General features: G+C 42.0%; 1 protein-coding gene across 2 annotated transcripts in view; it reads left to right on the plus strand.

Annotated features, from left to right (window-relative positions):
- The first annotated feature begins 4238 nt into the window (after nucleotides 1–4238).
- NRDE2 (NRDE-2, necessary for RNA interference, domain containing) overlaps nucleotides 4239–16755 on the plus strand; it is a 36342-nt gene continuing 23825 nt past the window's right edge. The window contains exons 1-3 of one of the 2 annotated variants that reach the window (XM_006754720.2): nucleotides 4239–4446; nucleotides 12763–12871; nucleotides 14506–14739. In XM_006754720.2, coding sequence (XP_006754783.1) covers nucleotides 4383–4446; nucleotides 12763–12871; nucleotides 14506–14739 — 407 coding nt within the window. In that variant the 5' untranslated portion in view covers nucleotides 4239–4382. The remainder of the gene's footprint in view (nucleotides 4447–12762; nucleotides 12872–14505; nucleotides 14740–16755) is intronic. The other variant, XM_015571431.1, reaches the window with a different exon arrangement.

The following is a 16755-nucleotide window of genomic DNA, read 5'->3' on the forward strand; positions in this document are numbered from 1 at the left end:
GGGTGATCAGGGGGTGGGGCCAGGTGGCGAGCAGGTGGCATCACCCCCCACATCCTCCCGATCACACTGCCAGTTGCCTCCCGCAGAGGGAGGTGATCAGCAGCGATGGTGGGTGGGGCCCCCAGGCGGGTTGCACCAGGCCGGCCAAGGTGGGTGCCAGGGTGGTCCTTCAATCGCCCCACAGATTAGCCCTGATCCCCGGCCAGGCCTAGGGACCCTACCGGTGCACAAATTTCATGCACCAGGACTCTACTACTACTACTACTAATAATAATAATAATAAAGTGAGCTGTTTTGTGCCTTCTGAATGGTTTTTCCTATATAGAAAAGACTATTCAAAAGTTTACTTTTAGTTTTGTCTAATGGCAAAAAGTTTGTAGGAGTCCAGCAAACTATGGCCTGGGTCAAATCTGCCCACTCCAATTTGTATGGCTCATGACTTAAAAATCGTTTTTACATTTATAAATGTCGGAAAAAATGGAGCGAGTAATATTTTGAGACATGTGAAAACTGTGTGAAATTCAAATATCAGTGTAGTTGCCACAGAGACCTTATGTCCTGCTAAGTCTAAAATATTTACTATGTCGGCCTTTCCAGATCCCTGGTTTAAAAGGTTGGTGTTCCGTTTATTAAAACAACAAATTCAAAACCTTAGTGTGTTTTTAAGCTTTTAAAAAACCAGGTGGTTACACAGCCATGAAACCACAACCACTACAATCAAGATAACAAACATTTCCATCACCTCAAAGAGCGGCTCCCCGCCTCTGCTCCCGGAGCCAGGAAACCACTGATCTGCTTCCTGTCATTACATTTTTATTTGCATTTTCTAGAATTTTATAGAAATAGATTCATACAGTAAGCACTCTTTTGGGTCTGGCTTTTTTTTTTTTTTGGTCCAGATTATACAGATTTTGAGATTCATTCATGTTGTTTTATCAGTAGTTTGTTCCTACTTATTGTTATGCTTTAAAAAACTTAAAAATTTTTAGTCTAAAATTTCTGTATTATGGAACATTTAAACATACCTAACAAAAAAGTTCCAAATAATGTATGAACCCCCATGAACACATTACCTAGCTTCAACATTACTAATTTAGGGCCAACCTTATTTCAACCATACCTCCACCCATGAACTCCCTCCCATACTGGAAGCAAATCCTAGGCATCATACCTTTTCCCCTGCAAATATTTTAGTATGTACTTCTAAAAAAGTATGGACTCTTTAAGAAACATATAACCACAACACTACTATAATGCCTATACAATTTTAACAATAAAAAATAAAATTTTAACAGCTATGTAATAATAAATGTTGGCTATGTAATAATAAATGTTTTAATTGAAGAACGATGTCCTTAAACGTTCAAGTTCTGCTTAAAATTTTAAGTCTATAAAATTTAGCAATAATTTCAAGGGGTCTTGAATACTGTTTGTTTCAATTTATAAAGGCTGCCCAGTTTAATAGAAGGCCCTTTGGGGTTGGCAAACTCTAGCCTAGGGCTTGCTACTTGTTTTTATAAATAACTTTTTATTAGAACTCAGCCATGTCCATTCATTTATATGTTTATTATCTACTAGAGCCCTGGTGCATGAAATTCGTGCACTTGGGGGTGGGGAGACCCTCAGCCTGGATTGCGAGAGGGTGCAGGCCAGTCTGAGGGACCCCACTGGTGCATGATTGGGGCCAGGGAGGGACGCAGGAGGTTGGCCAGTTGGGGAGGGACCACGGGAGGGCTCCAGGGCATATCCGGCCCATCTCACTCAGTCCCAATTGGCCAAACCCCAGAAGCAAGCTCACCTACCTGTCAGAGTGTCTGCCCCCTGGTGGTCAGTGCACATCATAGCGACTGGTCCATCAGTTGACTGCCCCCTGTTGGTCAGTGCACATCATAATAAGCAGTTGAGCTGCCTTAGCATATCATTAGCATATTACGCTTTGATTGCTTGAATGGCCGACCAGATGACTGGACACTTAGCATATTAGGCTTTTATTATATAGAATGGCTGCTTTCCCAATAAATGGCACAACTGAATAGTTGTGACAGAGAGCCTCTGGCCCACAAAGCTTAACCTATTTACTACCTGACCCGTTAAGAAAATGTTTGCTGACCTCTGCTGGAATTTATACATTTCATATAAAGTTATATATTGAATACATTTTCTTTCCTTTTCAGGTACTTCAGTTACCACCTGACAATACATCAATCTTTTTCAAGTATTAATTTTTATAAAGTCCCAATTATACTCACAAATTAGGTAAATTTTATTATTTTTTAAAGTAATTTTATTGATTTTTAGAGAGAGGGAGAAAGAGAAACATTGTTGTGAGAACAGAACATCAGTTGGTTGCCTCCTGCACACCCCTTATTGGGGATCGAACTCACAGCCTGGGCATGTGCCTGACTAGGAATTGAACCCACAACCTTTTGGTGTATGGGACAATTCCCAACCAACTGAGCCACACAAGCCAGGGCTAAATTTGGTAAACTTTGAATTTTTTTAGATGTTCTGAAACGCTGCTTAGGCTTCATAAGCTTTCAACTTAAAATCAGGAGTCTATATCAGTTACTCAACCACACACTTTAAATTGTTCTCAGAAGGGAGTATCTCAAGCGAAATTCTTGCACACATTTGTAGTACAGAAAATATCTAATGTATCCAGATTTCTTCTTACTACAGAAACTATGGTTTTGATTTTCTTAAACCCTGCCTATTAGTTATTTTCCTGAAGTGGGAAGATATGAAGCCCTGGGGAAGACTGTCACCATCCCAGTAACCAGAGCTGAGCTGCTGAGGGAGGGAGATGCTGCCCCAATTAATTGAGGCAACAGCAGAGATTTGGGTAGGACCTGAGTTTTATAGTTGCAGACATGCAGGGTTTACCACCACTACTGCCCTACTAAGTCCCTTTGGAAAATACCACGTAGAGGCCTTTGAGGCTTGATGGGTGCTCATCTTGGGATCACACAGTGCTCATTTGGGGGCAGCAAGAGTCTGTCCATTCCTTGATTAGATTTGCATCTTTTGGTTCCTAATTCATTTCCTCTCTAACTCTGAAGACCTTCGAACTCTCAGGGATCCAAATAATATATTTTCATTTATCTATTTTCACCTGCAAATAACAGAGTATGTATCTCTAACATATTAACACTTTTAAAAGGAACCTTAGTGCCAGTAGTTTGTCTAGAATTAAGAATTACTAGATCACTGAAACCAGTTTGGCCCAGTGGATAGAGCGTCAGCCTGCGGACTGAAAGGTCCCGGGTTCGATTCTGGTCAGGGGCATGTACCTGGGTTGCGGGCACTTCCCCAGTGGGGGATGTGCAGGAGGCAGTTTCTCTCTCATCAATGTTTCTAACTCTCTATCTCTCTCCCTTTCTCTCTGTAAAAAATCAATAAAATATATTTTAAAAAAAAGAATTACTAGATGTCATCTAATACTCCTCTTATTCACCACTTATTTCTCCACTTATTCCTCTTATTTCTCCATTTGCCTAAAAAAGGTCTTTTTACAATTTGTCCAATCAGAATCATAATGAGGCCATACACTGTATTGCATTTGGTCTCCAAAGTCTTTTCATCTATTGCAATCTTCCATCCCCTTGTGCCATTGATTTGTTGAAGAAACTGGGTTGTTTTCTATAATTTCCCATATTCTGGATTTGGTTGATTGAGTCTAGGTGGTATGATGTCTTTAAATTGTCTTTTTTAAAAAAAAAATCCCCTATATTTCTAGCAGGCTTGATTAGTTGTTTTTTTGTTTTTTAGTCAAGCATCCTTCATAGGTGGGAAAATGTATTTTCTAACTAGCAAAGACTTAAACTTGATATGACCTTGCATTCTTTTTTGCCATTTCTAAGATATTTAACATGGTAAACTTACTGAAATTTGGATATCCCACATGACTTTCCCTTAGACTTGCCGTCACAACTCACATAATAGCTAATTTTTAAGTGCTTTCCAGGGACAATGTAAATTAAGTACCTTACCTATATGCTCATTCAATTTTCTAAACTTTTTGCAGACAAGGAAACTGGAGCTTAGAGAGTTTGATTAATTTAACCCGGTTAGTAAGCGATGGTGTGAGTTCAGGGGTGGAATTGCAATCCCAACTTCCTAGCATTTCCCGCTCCGAACAATTCCAACTCCCAGTTTCCGCCTTTTAAACTGTTCTCACGGAAACTTGCTGGTATCCAAATTACCGGGAGTGGCCCCGTCCTGCCAGCCCCGCCCTGCCAGCCCCGCCCCTTCCCGCCCCGCCTGAGTGAGCGCCAGGAAAACCACACTTCCCAGAGTGCACCGCGACCACGATGGCCTCACTACCGGCGTCCGCTCGCCGGGCGCCATTTATGTAGCCGGGAACGGCGGTGCGGCCTGCGACCATGGCGCTGTTCCCGGCCTTTGCGGGCGTTAGTGAGGCTCCCGATAGCGGGAGCGCCAGGAAAGGTAAGCGCACAGAAGGGACGAAGACACTCGGCGGGCTTAAGACGTAGTTCCTCCGCCCCCTGGCTTTGGATTTGTTGGTCCACCTGTGTCCCAGAGTTCCCCGCGGCGCTGCAAAGCCTCCTGGGAAGGGCCCCTGTCCGGGTCCCGGCTCCCGGCTCCCGGCTCCCGGCTCCTTGGGGGCGCGAGTCCTAGAGTTACGGAAGGAGAAAGACCTCGGAGGGACCCTGGAGCTGGGACGTCCATAAAGTCATTCTTCCTCTGAGCCTCAGTTACTTTGCCTATACAGTGGTGATAATGATGCTCCACGCGTCAAGGAAACTCCCGGCGCAAATGCTGGGTGTTCTGGTGCCCTCCTCCTGTTGTATTTATTCCTGAGACGCTGATTGGGTTCATGGCTTTAGGCAGGCCGAGAGCTGGGGCATGAGAACCCCAAGCCTAGTCAAACTGTCCCCCCCCCCACCCCGACAGGCACAGCGGCTGGAATAGACGTAACATTTATTTTTTGAGAGCCTACTGTGTGCCGGGTGATGGCCTATCATGTAGTATGTCAGCCTTAACAGTCCCCTGGAGGCCTGCAGTGTTAAAAATTGAGGCACTGACAGGCATGCCTCCGAGATGTTGAGAGTTTGGTTCCAGACTACCCCGCAGTTAAGCGAGTTGTATTCTTGTTGGTGGAGGGTCTTTCATTCGTAAAAAATGCAGCACCTGTGAAGCACAGTACAGGGAAGCTCGGGAATAGGAGGTATGCCTACAGGGAATTGTACAGGAAGTCTAAGTCATGCGCTTAATGTGGCGGAGTCCAGTTGTATCTGACACCTCTTACATCCTCTCAGATGGCTCTGACATCTATATTCTGGTAATACAATAATTGTAATTTCTCATATAATTAGTGTAATTTTGATCATCCTTTACTGACTCTAATCTCCATGTGTCCAGGACATTGTCTGTTCACTGTAGCACACTTAGCCCCGAGCGTAAGTCAAAAATAGAGTAGATGTTCACTACATATTTGCTGAATGTAGAGAACAGTAGTAGGTGCTTAACAAAGAAATAGCAGTACAAGGCAGGATGTTATAGATGTCACTAGAGGCCTATGCACGCAATTGGTGCACTCGGGGGAGTCCCTCAGCCTGGCCTGTGCAGTCTGGGACCCCTCGCTCCTTACTGCCCAGAGGCCTGCAGTGGAGGCAGGAGAGGCTCCTGCCAGGGATGCTGAGCTCTCCAACCTTGAGCCTGGCTTCTGGCTGAGCAGAGCTCCCCCTGTGTGAGCGCACTGACCACCAAGGGGCAGCTCCTGCATTGAGCATCTGCCCCCTGGTGGTCAGTGCGTGTCATAGCCACCAGTGGATTTGCATATAAGGGTTTTATTATACCGTGGGGCCTTGACTTACAAGTGCCCCGACTAATGAGTTTTTTGAGATATGAGCCGTCTCTCGGCCGATTTTTTGCTTTGAGTTGCGAGCTAAAATTCGGGTTAGGAGCCAGCTTCAGATACCCCACCGCTAGTTGGTGCAGCGAACGTCACAGTGAATGCCACAACATCAGCCCAGCATCACGTGTCTCGTTCACTTTTTGATTTGACATACGAGTAATTTGAGGTACGAGCTCCGCCACGGAACGAATTAAACTCGTAAGTCAAGGCCCCACTGTATAGGATAGGTTAACTATAGGAATAATGACTTTTCATGGGAGCTTCATATAAGGCTTTATGTAGGAGCTAACTTTAGAGGCGGGTCTTCAAGAGGGTAGGGTTTAGACAAATAGAGTTAGTAGAAGGGCATTCCAGAGCCTTCGAAGGCATGCAGGAAGGGGAACATGAGACCTGTGCAGAGAACTGCAAATAGTCCAGGAAATATAGAGGAAATATAGGAGCCTTGGGAAATATGGTTGGGACTGGTGATGAGGGAAGGTAGTGACTTGAGTAACAGGCCAAAGGCTTATCCTTTTATTATGGAAGGGTGATGTGGAAGGTTCATAAGGGGAGTGTTGCTCTTGTCTTTTAACTAGTACTTATTGGACGTCTGGGTATCCTGCATGGATAATGTTTATAAAAGTGTTGTTTGTAAAGTACTGTATTTTTAAAAATTTAAACAACGTATTACTCAGTGAAATTAATGTCATCTCATTGTCAGTCAATGTTCAGACTTCCCAGCTTGTCTCAAAAATGGCCTTTTATAGTTGGTTTAAGTCGGGATCCAAAAAAGATGCAACGTTGCATTTTGTGGGTATGTCTCTCAGTGCCTTTTAAGTATAAAGGTTTCTTCCTCCCCTCTGTTTTCCACTGTGATTTGTTGTGGAAACTGGATTGTTTGTCCCATAAATATTTTCCACCAAATCCTCCTGGTGTCGTTTAATATGCTTCTCCCAGTGTTTCCTGTAAACTGGTAATTAGATCTAGAGAGTTAATTAGATTTAGGCATAATTTTTTTTAGTTGAAAATAGCTCATTGGAGATGCTCTGCACTTGGTGTTGAATCAGATCAGGAAGATCTGCTGTCTAGTTTTCTCTCCCTTAGTGATGTTAAGATCCATCAGTGGGTTCCTGGACAACCGGACTCATCCACTATATTTTTAAAATATAGTATTTTACAAACGTTATCCATGCAGGATACCAAGATGTCCAATAAATACTGGCTAAGATAAATGACAAGAGCAACACTCCCTTTGTAAACTTTCCATTGTCAGTCTTCACCTAATAATCTTTGCAGCCATTTATGATTATTGCTTAGCTCTGTTATTTCGTTGAGGTTACAAAATGGTTATTTTCTAATTTTAGCATCCCTCCCATATTTGTTAGCTCAGTTATTTTATGAAGAACTTTCCTCAACACTATTGGGACAACCCGAAGTATAGTATAAGCCGCGTCCTCTGCCTCGGTGTTTCTTGGGAGCATATTTGCCTAACTCCTTCTCATCCTTTAGGTCAGTGGTTCTCAACCTTCCTAATGCCGCGACCCTTTCATACAGTTCCTCATGTGTGGGTGACCCCCAACCATAAAATTATTTTCGTTGCTACTTCATAACTGTAATTTTGCTACTGTTATGAATCGTAATGTAAATATCAGATATGCAGGATGTATTTTCATTGTTACAAATTGAACATAATTAAAGCATAGTGATTAATCACAAAACAATATGTAATTATATATGTTTTTTCTGATGGCCTTGGGCAACCCCTGTGAAAGGGTCATTCGACCCCCAAAGGGGTCGCGACCCTCAGGTTGAGAACCGCTGCTTTAGGTCTTAAATGAGATGCTCTTCCAGGCAGCCTTCTCTGATCCATATCTAGTTTGGATGAGGGGACCTAAGTATGTGCTCTGATTTTATGCTGAGTGTTTTCTCTATTTTGGCGCTTGTCCCATTGCATACAGTGACTGCCAGTGTGTCAGCTCCCTGAGGGTCATGTTGGGTTTGTCCTATTGGTTTTGCATTCCTAGCATCTAGAACAGTGCCTGGCTCTCAGTAAAAAAAAGTACTGAATGAAAGAGACTCAGATTATTTTATTCAGTGTTGTACAACTAATAAATAATAAAGCCAGTATTTGAACACAGGTTCTTCTGACTCCAGAACTTGTGTTAGAAACCACATTATGATATTAACATACTCTGGTTTTGGTTGTGTATACATTATCTGTGGGTCTGGGTGTTTTCACATTGTAGGTTTACTTCATGCAAGAGCTGAATTTGCCTAGGTTCTCTTTAATCACCACTTTAAAAAATATTTTTATTGATTTCAGAGAGGAAAGGAGAGGGGGGAGAGAGAGATAGAAACATCAATGATGAGAGAGAATCACTGATTGGCTGCCTCATGCATACCCCACACCGGGGATCGAGCCCACAACCCAGGCATGTGCCTCTGACTGGAATCGAACCTGGGACCCATCAGTCCAGAGGCCGACGCTCTAGCCAAACCAGCCAGGGCTCACCATTTTTAGGTGTAGTTTTGAGCCACGTTTTCTGGTGCTTTTTGTAGGAATGTTTGTGCTGTCAGATTCTTTGTCACAAAGTAAGGGTTTTGATCAAAATGAAGAGCTTGGCTCATTCTTTTTAAAGGAACTCCTTCCTTAATACATATGCTAATTTATTTATGCAATGAGCCCTAGAAATGTCTTTTGAATTACCATCCCTGGAGGTGTGGCCTTCACCTGAGTTCACTTAAACAAACTAGTAATCAATGCTATTTGGTTATAATAGGATGGGGAATGGGTATAAAATTGGATACTTTATCCAGTTGTGATTCCGAATTTATGATAAGTATAAGGTTGTGATTAAGTATAAGCACTATAGGAGCAGAGGCCTGGCCTATCTTGTTCACCACTGTACCCCCCAAAGCCGAGAACTGTGCCCGGTACGTAGTAAGCATTCAATACTCTATTCTTTAAATTATTAAATCTCTATTTACAGTGAAGTCTAGAGGAGTTATAATAGTTGTACTTTATACCTATCTAATGGCATACTTTTTAAAATCTCTTCCATTTGTTCAGTAAATTAGGTGCTGGGATACAAAGATGAAAAGATATGGTTCAGATCTTTATTCATTCATTATAGGACAAATATTTATGAGTCCAGTTACTTTGTGCTGGGAGTTGGGAATACAGGAGTGAGTGATTATGGCTTCTGCCCTCGTGTTGCTATTAATTTGGGAAGAAAGGAGTTGGAAGAGGAAGAGGGAAGCTGGAAACCAGTTGATGTATTTGTTTGGCTGGCAAAATATTTTTGTTTTGTCTTTTTTCTGTTGTCACTCCCTATAGTGTCACAGTAATCATTACTAACCTGGACCCTATAGGGGTGTGAGTTGTTGACCTTTAGTTTAGAACAAGCATGTCAAACTCAAAGGCTAACACAGGCCAAATAAACAAGGTTTAAGTTTATGTGGCCGCAAAAAATCAAGAGCTTCAATTTTCATGGAACGTAGGTTTATTTCGATAGAGACATGTGAATACAAAGGGCTGAAATAAATGAGTCATCGTTAACATAAAATAATAGAACATTTTAATAAAAATATTTTTTCTTAAACATTACCAGACACTGAATAACTGCACAAATTAATAAGCGTAAGGTAAATAAACCTCTTTTTCTTGTTCTCCAAAGCGAAATACTTCCTGTTGTGCACACCAAACAAGTCAGTCCAAGACCAATGACGTGGCACTCGGCTGCTAAAATATTCGCTGCTAGTATTAGTGGAGAGAAATGGTGCGCCTGCGTGGAAGGCATGGAAGGGAAATGAATGCAACACGATTCTAGTAATCAGTCATTAGCGAACGTTGTAGTTTGTTATTAATAATTATGTATAATAGGATATTGTAAAAATTAAGTTATGAAATTTTATTAAAATGATTCTTACATACCATTATATTGGCTGGGCCGCAAAAATATTCATTGTGGGCCACATGCGGCCCGTGGGCTGTGAGTTTGACATGCTTGGTTTACACTGACAAAAGATCATTTGAAATGAAGGTCACACTGAGGGCCAGTGATTATTTGCGTTTAAAACCCAAGAGTTGTTAGTCCTTTATACTCTCTCTCTCTCCACTCTCCCCCCGCCCCCATGATCCTATATGCTTTAATTGCACCCTTAAAAACTCCTTCTTGTACCTTCTCAAGGACTTTGGATAGGCACACTGTGTTTTTTGACATTGTATTTATTTACCTTTCCTTCAAGCTGTTGTCACCATCTAGAATCTTTATGTAAAAATACACCGGAATTGTTCGAGAGCACCTCTCCTTGCATGTTTTTTCCATCTCTCCCCGCTTTTCTTTCCCTCTCTTCACTCTAGAATCCAGTTGTTGTGGAAATAATTGTCATCTCAGCAAGCAACCGGAACTATTTTCACATGCCTCTTGCCGGGAATTAGGCCCAAGGGAAGGGAACCAACCTCAGAAGGAACAAGGAGACAGTAGAAAAAAGATTGTGTGCACAGTTGTTTAGCACTTACTGGGTCTGACTTTATAAATGACTTAGTCCCTTTGAGCCTTAGTTTCCTCTGCTATATAGCAGAGATCATCATCCCATAGAGGATTAACAGATAAAGATGTACAGTGCTTACCCTGATGCTTGGCCTACTGTAGGCACTTAATTAGAATCCCTCTCTTCTTTCCCCCTTTCCTGTGCTTTTTAACATAGCTCTTCTCCTGAGGAATTTTCCTTCCTTCCTTTCCTGTTTTTCACAAATATTTATTAAACTCCTACTACTGTATGCCAGGCACTGGGTCCAGTGCTGGGGTATAGCAGTGAAGAAAACAAAATACTTGTCACCAGGGACTAGAATACAAAATATGTAAAGAACTCTTATAACTCAATAACAAAAAGGCAATCCAAGTAAGAAATGGGCAATGAATAGCTGTTTCTAGTCCAGTATGAATGGCAATGAACACATGAAAAGTTGCTCAATATCAGTAATCATCAGGGAAATGGAAATCAAAACTACAATGAGAAAATATATCACACCACTCAGACGACTGTAATATAAAACACAGTAGCAAGTTGGCAAGGATGTGGAGAAATTGGAATCCTCATACATTGTTAGTGGGAATGTAAAATGGTGCAGCCAGTTTGGAAAACAGCCTGGCAGTTCCTCATAATGCCAAGCATGAGTTACCTAGCAAATCTGCTCCTAGACATCAGCCCAGGAGAAATGAAAACATGCGTTCATATAAAAACCTGCACATGAATGTTTATGACAGCGATATTCATCATAGCCCCAAAGTGGAAACAACCGAAGTATCCATTAACTGATGAATAGGTAAAATGTGGTATAATCCATAAAATATTATTCGGCAATAAAAAGGAATAAAGTAGTGGTACATGCTATAGCATGGATGAATCTTGAAAACATGTCAAGTGAGAGAAGCCAGTTACAAATATTTATTAAACTCCTACTACTGTATGCCAGGCACTGGGTCCAACACAAAAGACCATGTGTTGTATGATCTTGTTTATATTAAAAGTCCTAAATAGGCAAGTATGTAGAGAAAAATGATAAGTGGTTACCTAGGACTGGAGTTGGGGTGGGAGAGTAGGAGGTGGGTGGTGGAGAGTAACTGTTAACAGGTATGGGGTTTCTTTTGGGATGATGAAAATGTCCTAAAATTATTTTATAGTGATATGACACCATATTCTAAATATTCTAAATCCCACTGAATTGTACATTTTATAAGGTTAAACCTTATGGTATATAAATAATATGCCAGTACAACTGTTAAAAATCTAATTACCCTTTTCTATTCTAACTGCACCCATCTTTTCAGCCTAAGAATATGCCCTGACCACCCATCCTAAAACAAAGTAGGACAGATATAAACCCCTCGTCGGGCCCCCTTCCTTCTCCCGACCTATGATTTTCTTACTTTCCTTCATAGCTGAGACACCTAAAAGTTAGAAAATAAGTAATTTATAAATAGTTCATTGTAGAAGAGTTAGAAATTAATGGGTAAGCAGAAAAATTGTTTCGGACATTTAATCTGTTATTAATAATCATTGTTACTATTTATTTTTATTTGTTGATTTTACAGAGAGGAAGGGAGAGAGGGAGAGAGAGAAACATCAGTCGGTTGGTTGCCTCCCGCCCTGGCCCTACTGGGACTTGAACTCGCCACTTTTTGGGGCATGGGATGACACTCCAGCCAACCGAGCCACACTGGCCAGGACAGTCACTGTTAGTATCTTATATCATTTTAACTTTAGTTAGAAAAGTTGACACCTTGTGTGTGTGTGTTTTTAAATCTTCACCTGATCAGTTGCCTCTCATATGTACTCTGACTGGGGACCAAACCCACAACTTTTTGGTGTATGGGATGGATGATACTCCAACCAACTGAGCCACCCTTGTGTTTCTATTTTCAGAGGAGTGTTTGTTATAAGGACAGGTTTATGTTAACTCAGATAGAACATTAGAATATTCTTTTAAAGAAAAGAGTCTTACTCTTCTGTGATAATGGTAAGTATGGCGGGCTTTTATGCATGACTTGATTTTTTAACTTTTTGGAATTGCCTAAATCACATTTGAGGTCATTAAAAACTAATGCTTACACGGCCTTCCTGCTCAGGAGAGTGGATGGAATGCATAAAGCCTGGTTGCCTTTTAGGCCACACTTGTTACCTGGCTTTTGCTTAAGCCGCAGCCCCGTGTCACAGAGGATTCCAGCCCCATGCCCTGTGAAATAAAAATTTCATGGATTACCTTCCGCTTCTGTGGACTATTCTAAATGTCTGGCTGACATTGGCTGTGAATGAGGATGTGAGCTGGTAAGATGGATTTCCTGCCTTAGAAATCATACTGAGCTCGTTTCATTGGTCTTTTCTCTCTTTTGCGTGTGCAGAATTAGATTGGCTGAGCAACCCAAGCTTTTGTGTTGAAACCGTCACAACGCTGAGCCAACAAGCTGAAGAGGCCGCAGCTCTTGTTTCTGAAGGGTCACCACTGACGAGGTAGTACTTTTGGGAGATGGAGTTTGAGTCTTTGTCGGTGACCACCCATGGGTTAGCCTGAAGGAGCCTCCTTAGAAAACCCTGTGACAAAAGAGCTAAGTAAAGCTCTCGCTGAGAGTAATGAGGCGACCTTTGACTATTTTCCCTTACCTCACTCTTATTCCTTTCCCCCTTTGCATTGCAGTGGCAACTGCGTGACACAGTTACTGCCAGTAATTAGCCCATGAGGGAAATGGCATCACTGTGACTCTCATTTACTAACCTCATTAGTAACCTTTAGAATATTGATAAACATAGAATTCAGCTATTTCTTCAGTTGCATTTTCAACATTTTTGTAAAAATAGAAGGCGCTTGCGTAATATAATGTGGGGAAGGGGGAAGTTTTTCCTTTCTTTCCTCTGGTTCTTTTTGGCTAGCAAAATAATATTTCAACAGGAGGTAGATTGACAAGAGAAAATAGAATTTAACATAGTGTGCACGGGAACCCCACATACAGGAGAGAGGAAGAGACCCCGCATGCATGGGAGGTTCAGAGATAGAAAGGGAGACATCCTGAATGAGGGGTGAGGTGAGGTGCCTTCAGAAGGTCATTGCAGGATGATAAGAGCAGACCTTTAGTAAAATAGAAGTTTCCTGACCTATAGGTAGGTCAGAAGAAGCTATGACAATCTCTTATGGACCAGGGTCTCTAATTCAGCTTCTTCTAAGTAGTTAAGGAATTGGGGAGAGAGAAGTTTCTCTTGAGCCTGAAGCTAAAATTGCCTTTAGCTTAAAACAATCTGCATATCACTGAGGCACTCCTTGGGGTGGCTCCTTCTAGACCTCCACAATAGCGTAGGAGAAATCTCATAAAAACGTTGGGAAAAGCAAAATGGTACACATCTCTACCCAGCTTTGAAAGAATATTGTTGTAGATCATTGAATTGAGAAATGAGCTCACTCCCCCGCCAAGATGGTCCATTAATACGATGAACCCCCGGAAGCCATGTTCTCCCAAAGCGGAAGAAGCCTTTGAAAGTTGAGAGTAGTTGATACATGAGAGGGAGTTGTTTGTAGATATTTCAGTAAAGATAAAGAAAATAAACTTTGCCCTAACCGGTTTGGCTCAGTGGATAGAACGTCGGCCTGCGGACTGAAGGGTCCCGAGTTCGATTCCAGGCAAGGGCATGTACCTTGGTTGCGGGCACATCCCCAGTGAGGGGTGTGCAGCAGGCAGCTGATCGGTGTTTCTCTCTCATTGATGTTTCTAACTATCCTTCTCCCTTCCTCTCTGTAAAAAATTAATGAAGTATATTTAAAAAAAAAAAAGAAAAGAAACCTTTTCTAATGTTGCTTTTAAAAATACTATATTTGATAAAATAACTGGTAGATTACTTTCATTTAAAAATGTTTAGATATCAAAGTATAGCTTCAGAAGCTATTAGAATTTCTTTACCTGGTTTTACTTTAGATCCAACTTTTATTTTAAGGTGAGTTGTGATCCAGGAAGAAATTTATGATATATGGGCAAATAGTAAGTCTGTGTGAGCACTTTTAGAATGTCCTTTTATATACTTGTTTATTTGGTTACTTATTTACATATTATTTCCTCTCATTCTCTTCTAAAAAGTCTAATGTGGATTTTCCCAAACAGGAGTCCTCTGAAATCAGAGCTATCAGATGAAAGTGACTCGAACAGAAACCTCAGACAAGCAAGCAGGAAAAAGAAGAAGGAGAAAAAGAAGAAGAGGAAGCATCAGCACCACAAGAAAACCAAGAGAAAACGCGGGCAGTCCAGTAGCAGTGGGTCCGAGCTGGACACTGACTCTGAAAAGGACAAATCCCCCAGAGGCCTCAGAGGCGGCAACAGAGGACCGGAGACACTGAGGTAGGTGTCCTGTTCTCAACACCTGTGATCTTCTAAATCTTTAATTTTTCTCCCCCGATTACTGCCATAACTTAAGCGGTTAAATGATTGTTTAACTCTACTCAGTCAAACAAAGTAAAAAAATATCTCAACAAAGCTGGGGAAAAAATAGAGTTCTATCACCTTGTCAACATAAAGAAAAATTTTTAACAAATTAGGGTCATGATTTTGTTTGAGAAATGTTAGACATGGTAATGATTATGTCAAAATCTGATTTAGACAAAAAAAAAAATCCTTGGGAGTTTTGAAAGATGGCAAATGTGCACACGGTGAGCGTCTGGGCTAGTTCACTCGAAGGGGCCGTTGGCTCCACATTTATCAAGAATAAGAGAAATGTCGTCTTCTCATTGTGCTGTATCTTCCTTTTAGTCACTTTCACCCCTCTGTGCACCCCCTCACACACTTTTGGTTAAGGTTAATTATAGCCCTTAAAATAATAGTTGCTTTTGTTCTTATTTCACATTTTTTAGAACCACTGAGTTGGAGGTATAAGCTAGCTCATGATCACAGTATTTCCTCTCCGGGGGCTTCATTGCTGTGCATCCTGGGCTGCTGCCTACCTCGAGGGCATTGTCCAAGTCCTTCTGCAGACGGTCACAGCGTAGATCCTCACTGTCCCTCCTCCTCTCTGCTTCGTCTGACAGCCCCCTTCATAGGGAGGCCCTTTGTCCAGAGGCGGGACAGTGAGTATGTGGTGAACATACTTGAATTATCCCCTATTTAACTATTTTTTTCCTTTGTTCATACGGTCGAGAAGAGAGAAAAGTTAAGCACCCGTCCACGGCATACTAAAAGTTTAGTGCTAGTGAGATTTCTGCGATTCTCGAGGGGTGATTTGCTTTTGTTGTGTGCTCAGAAGTCCCACGATGCCAGTGAGAACACTGTGTGGAGCAGGTTCGGGATGTGGTCCGTAGAGTTTCCACTGGAGAGGCGGACGCCGCAGTCTCCAGGATCCTTCTGTTGTCTGACCGGTGTTGGAGGACATGCCGGCCTCTGGCTCAGAGCCCAGGTGTATTTAGCCCTCCGTGTGTTTCAGGCGCTCTCCCTGTAACCCACACTTGCTCTCGGAGGATAAATAAGGGGCCAAGCAAAAAGGTGGGAATTTCTGTGGGCAGGAGCCAGGCCCCCCTTGCTGACCATTGTTCCTCCCGGCCTTGGCACAGGGCTTGATACATAGTAGTACACACGCCGAATGCATTTTTGTTAAGTGACCGAGTGAGTATATTATTGATATTCTTGCTTTTTTGGCATGTCTTCAAAGAAAAATATATTAATCGTTATAGCGTCTGAAAATTCACTGTTAGCTACCTGTCCCTTTTTATAGCCGAGGCTGAAAAGCTTCAAAGGATTTCCTGAACACACACAGGAACCACCATTCGAACTGGAAAGATAGTTGTTTGTAGCCTGTGCTTAACCAGGACAGAGGTTACCTTTGCAGCCTCCTGATAGTTTTATGACCCAGACAGCATTTTTAAATTTGTTGATGTTTTGCAGAATATCCCCAATAAGGTAAAAATAAAATGTTTTTGTCCTGTTTTATGTTCTTAGTATGACTGTCTATAGTCTCTTTGTGGGAAGGTGATCTGGAAGAATTGTTTGTTTCCATATTGATTAGTGAGTTCTGAGTCTTTCTGTGATGTCAGTAAAGTGGATTCATGGGGGGTAATACACCCTGTGGGTCTCTAGATCAAAGGATGACTTCCCTAGAGGCTATAGCTTCTAATTGACCTTTGTTTCCTGGGATGACTTCTTCTTCACCTTCAGGTGGGAGGCAGATTCCTCCCTGCGCACAGCCCAGACCACATTCTGCTTCCTGACCTGAATACTCAGCAGGGGAGGGATTAGGGCTTGTTCACTCCCCAGGGATGGTCTGCTGCTGGCCCTTCCTTTTATTTTTTGTTTTACCCCCAGCTGGCTTTCCCTTTCTTTCTGGAATGCATCGGTCTCTTTCCTCCCCTTTGCCTGACCCGGATGGTT

This window comes from Myotis davidii, unplaced genomic scaffold (genome assembly GCF_000327345.1).
Source record: "Myotis davidii unplaced genomic scaffold, ASM32734v1 scaffold732, whole genome shotgun sequence".
Classification (NCBI taxonomy): domain Eukaryota; kingdom Metazoa; phylum Chordata; class Mammalia; order Chiroptera; family Vespertilionidae; genus Myotis; species Myotis davidii.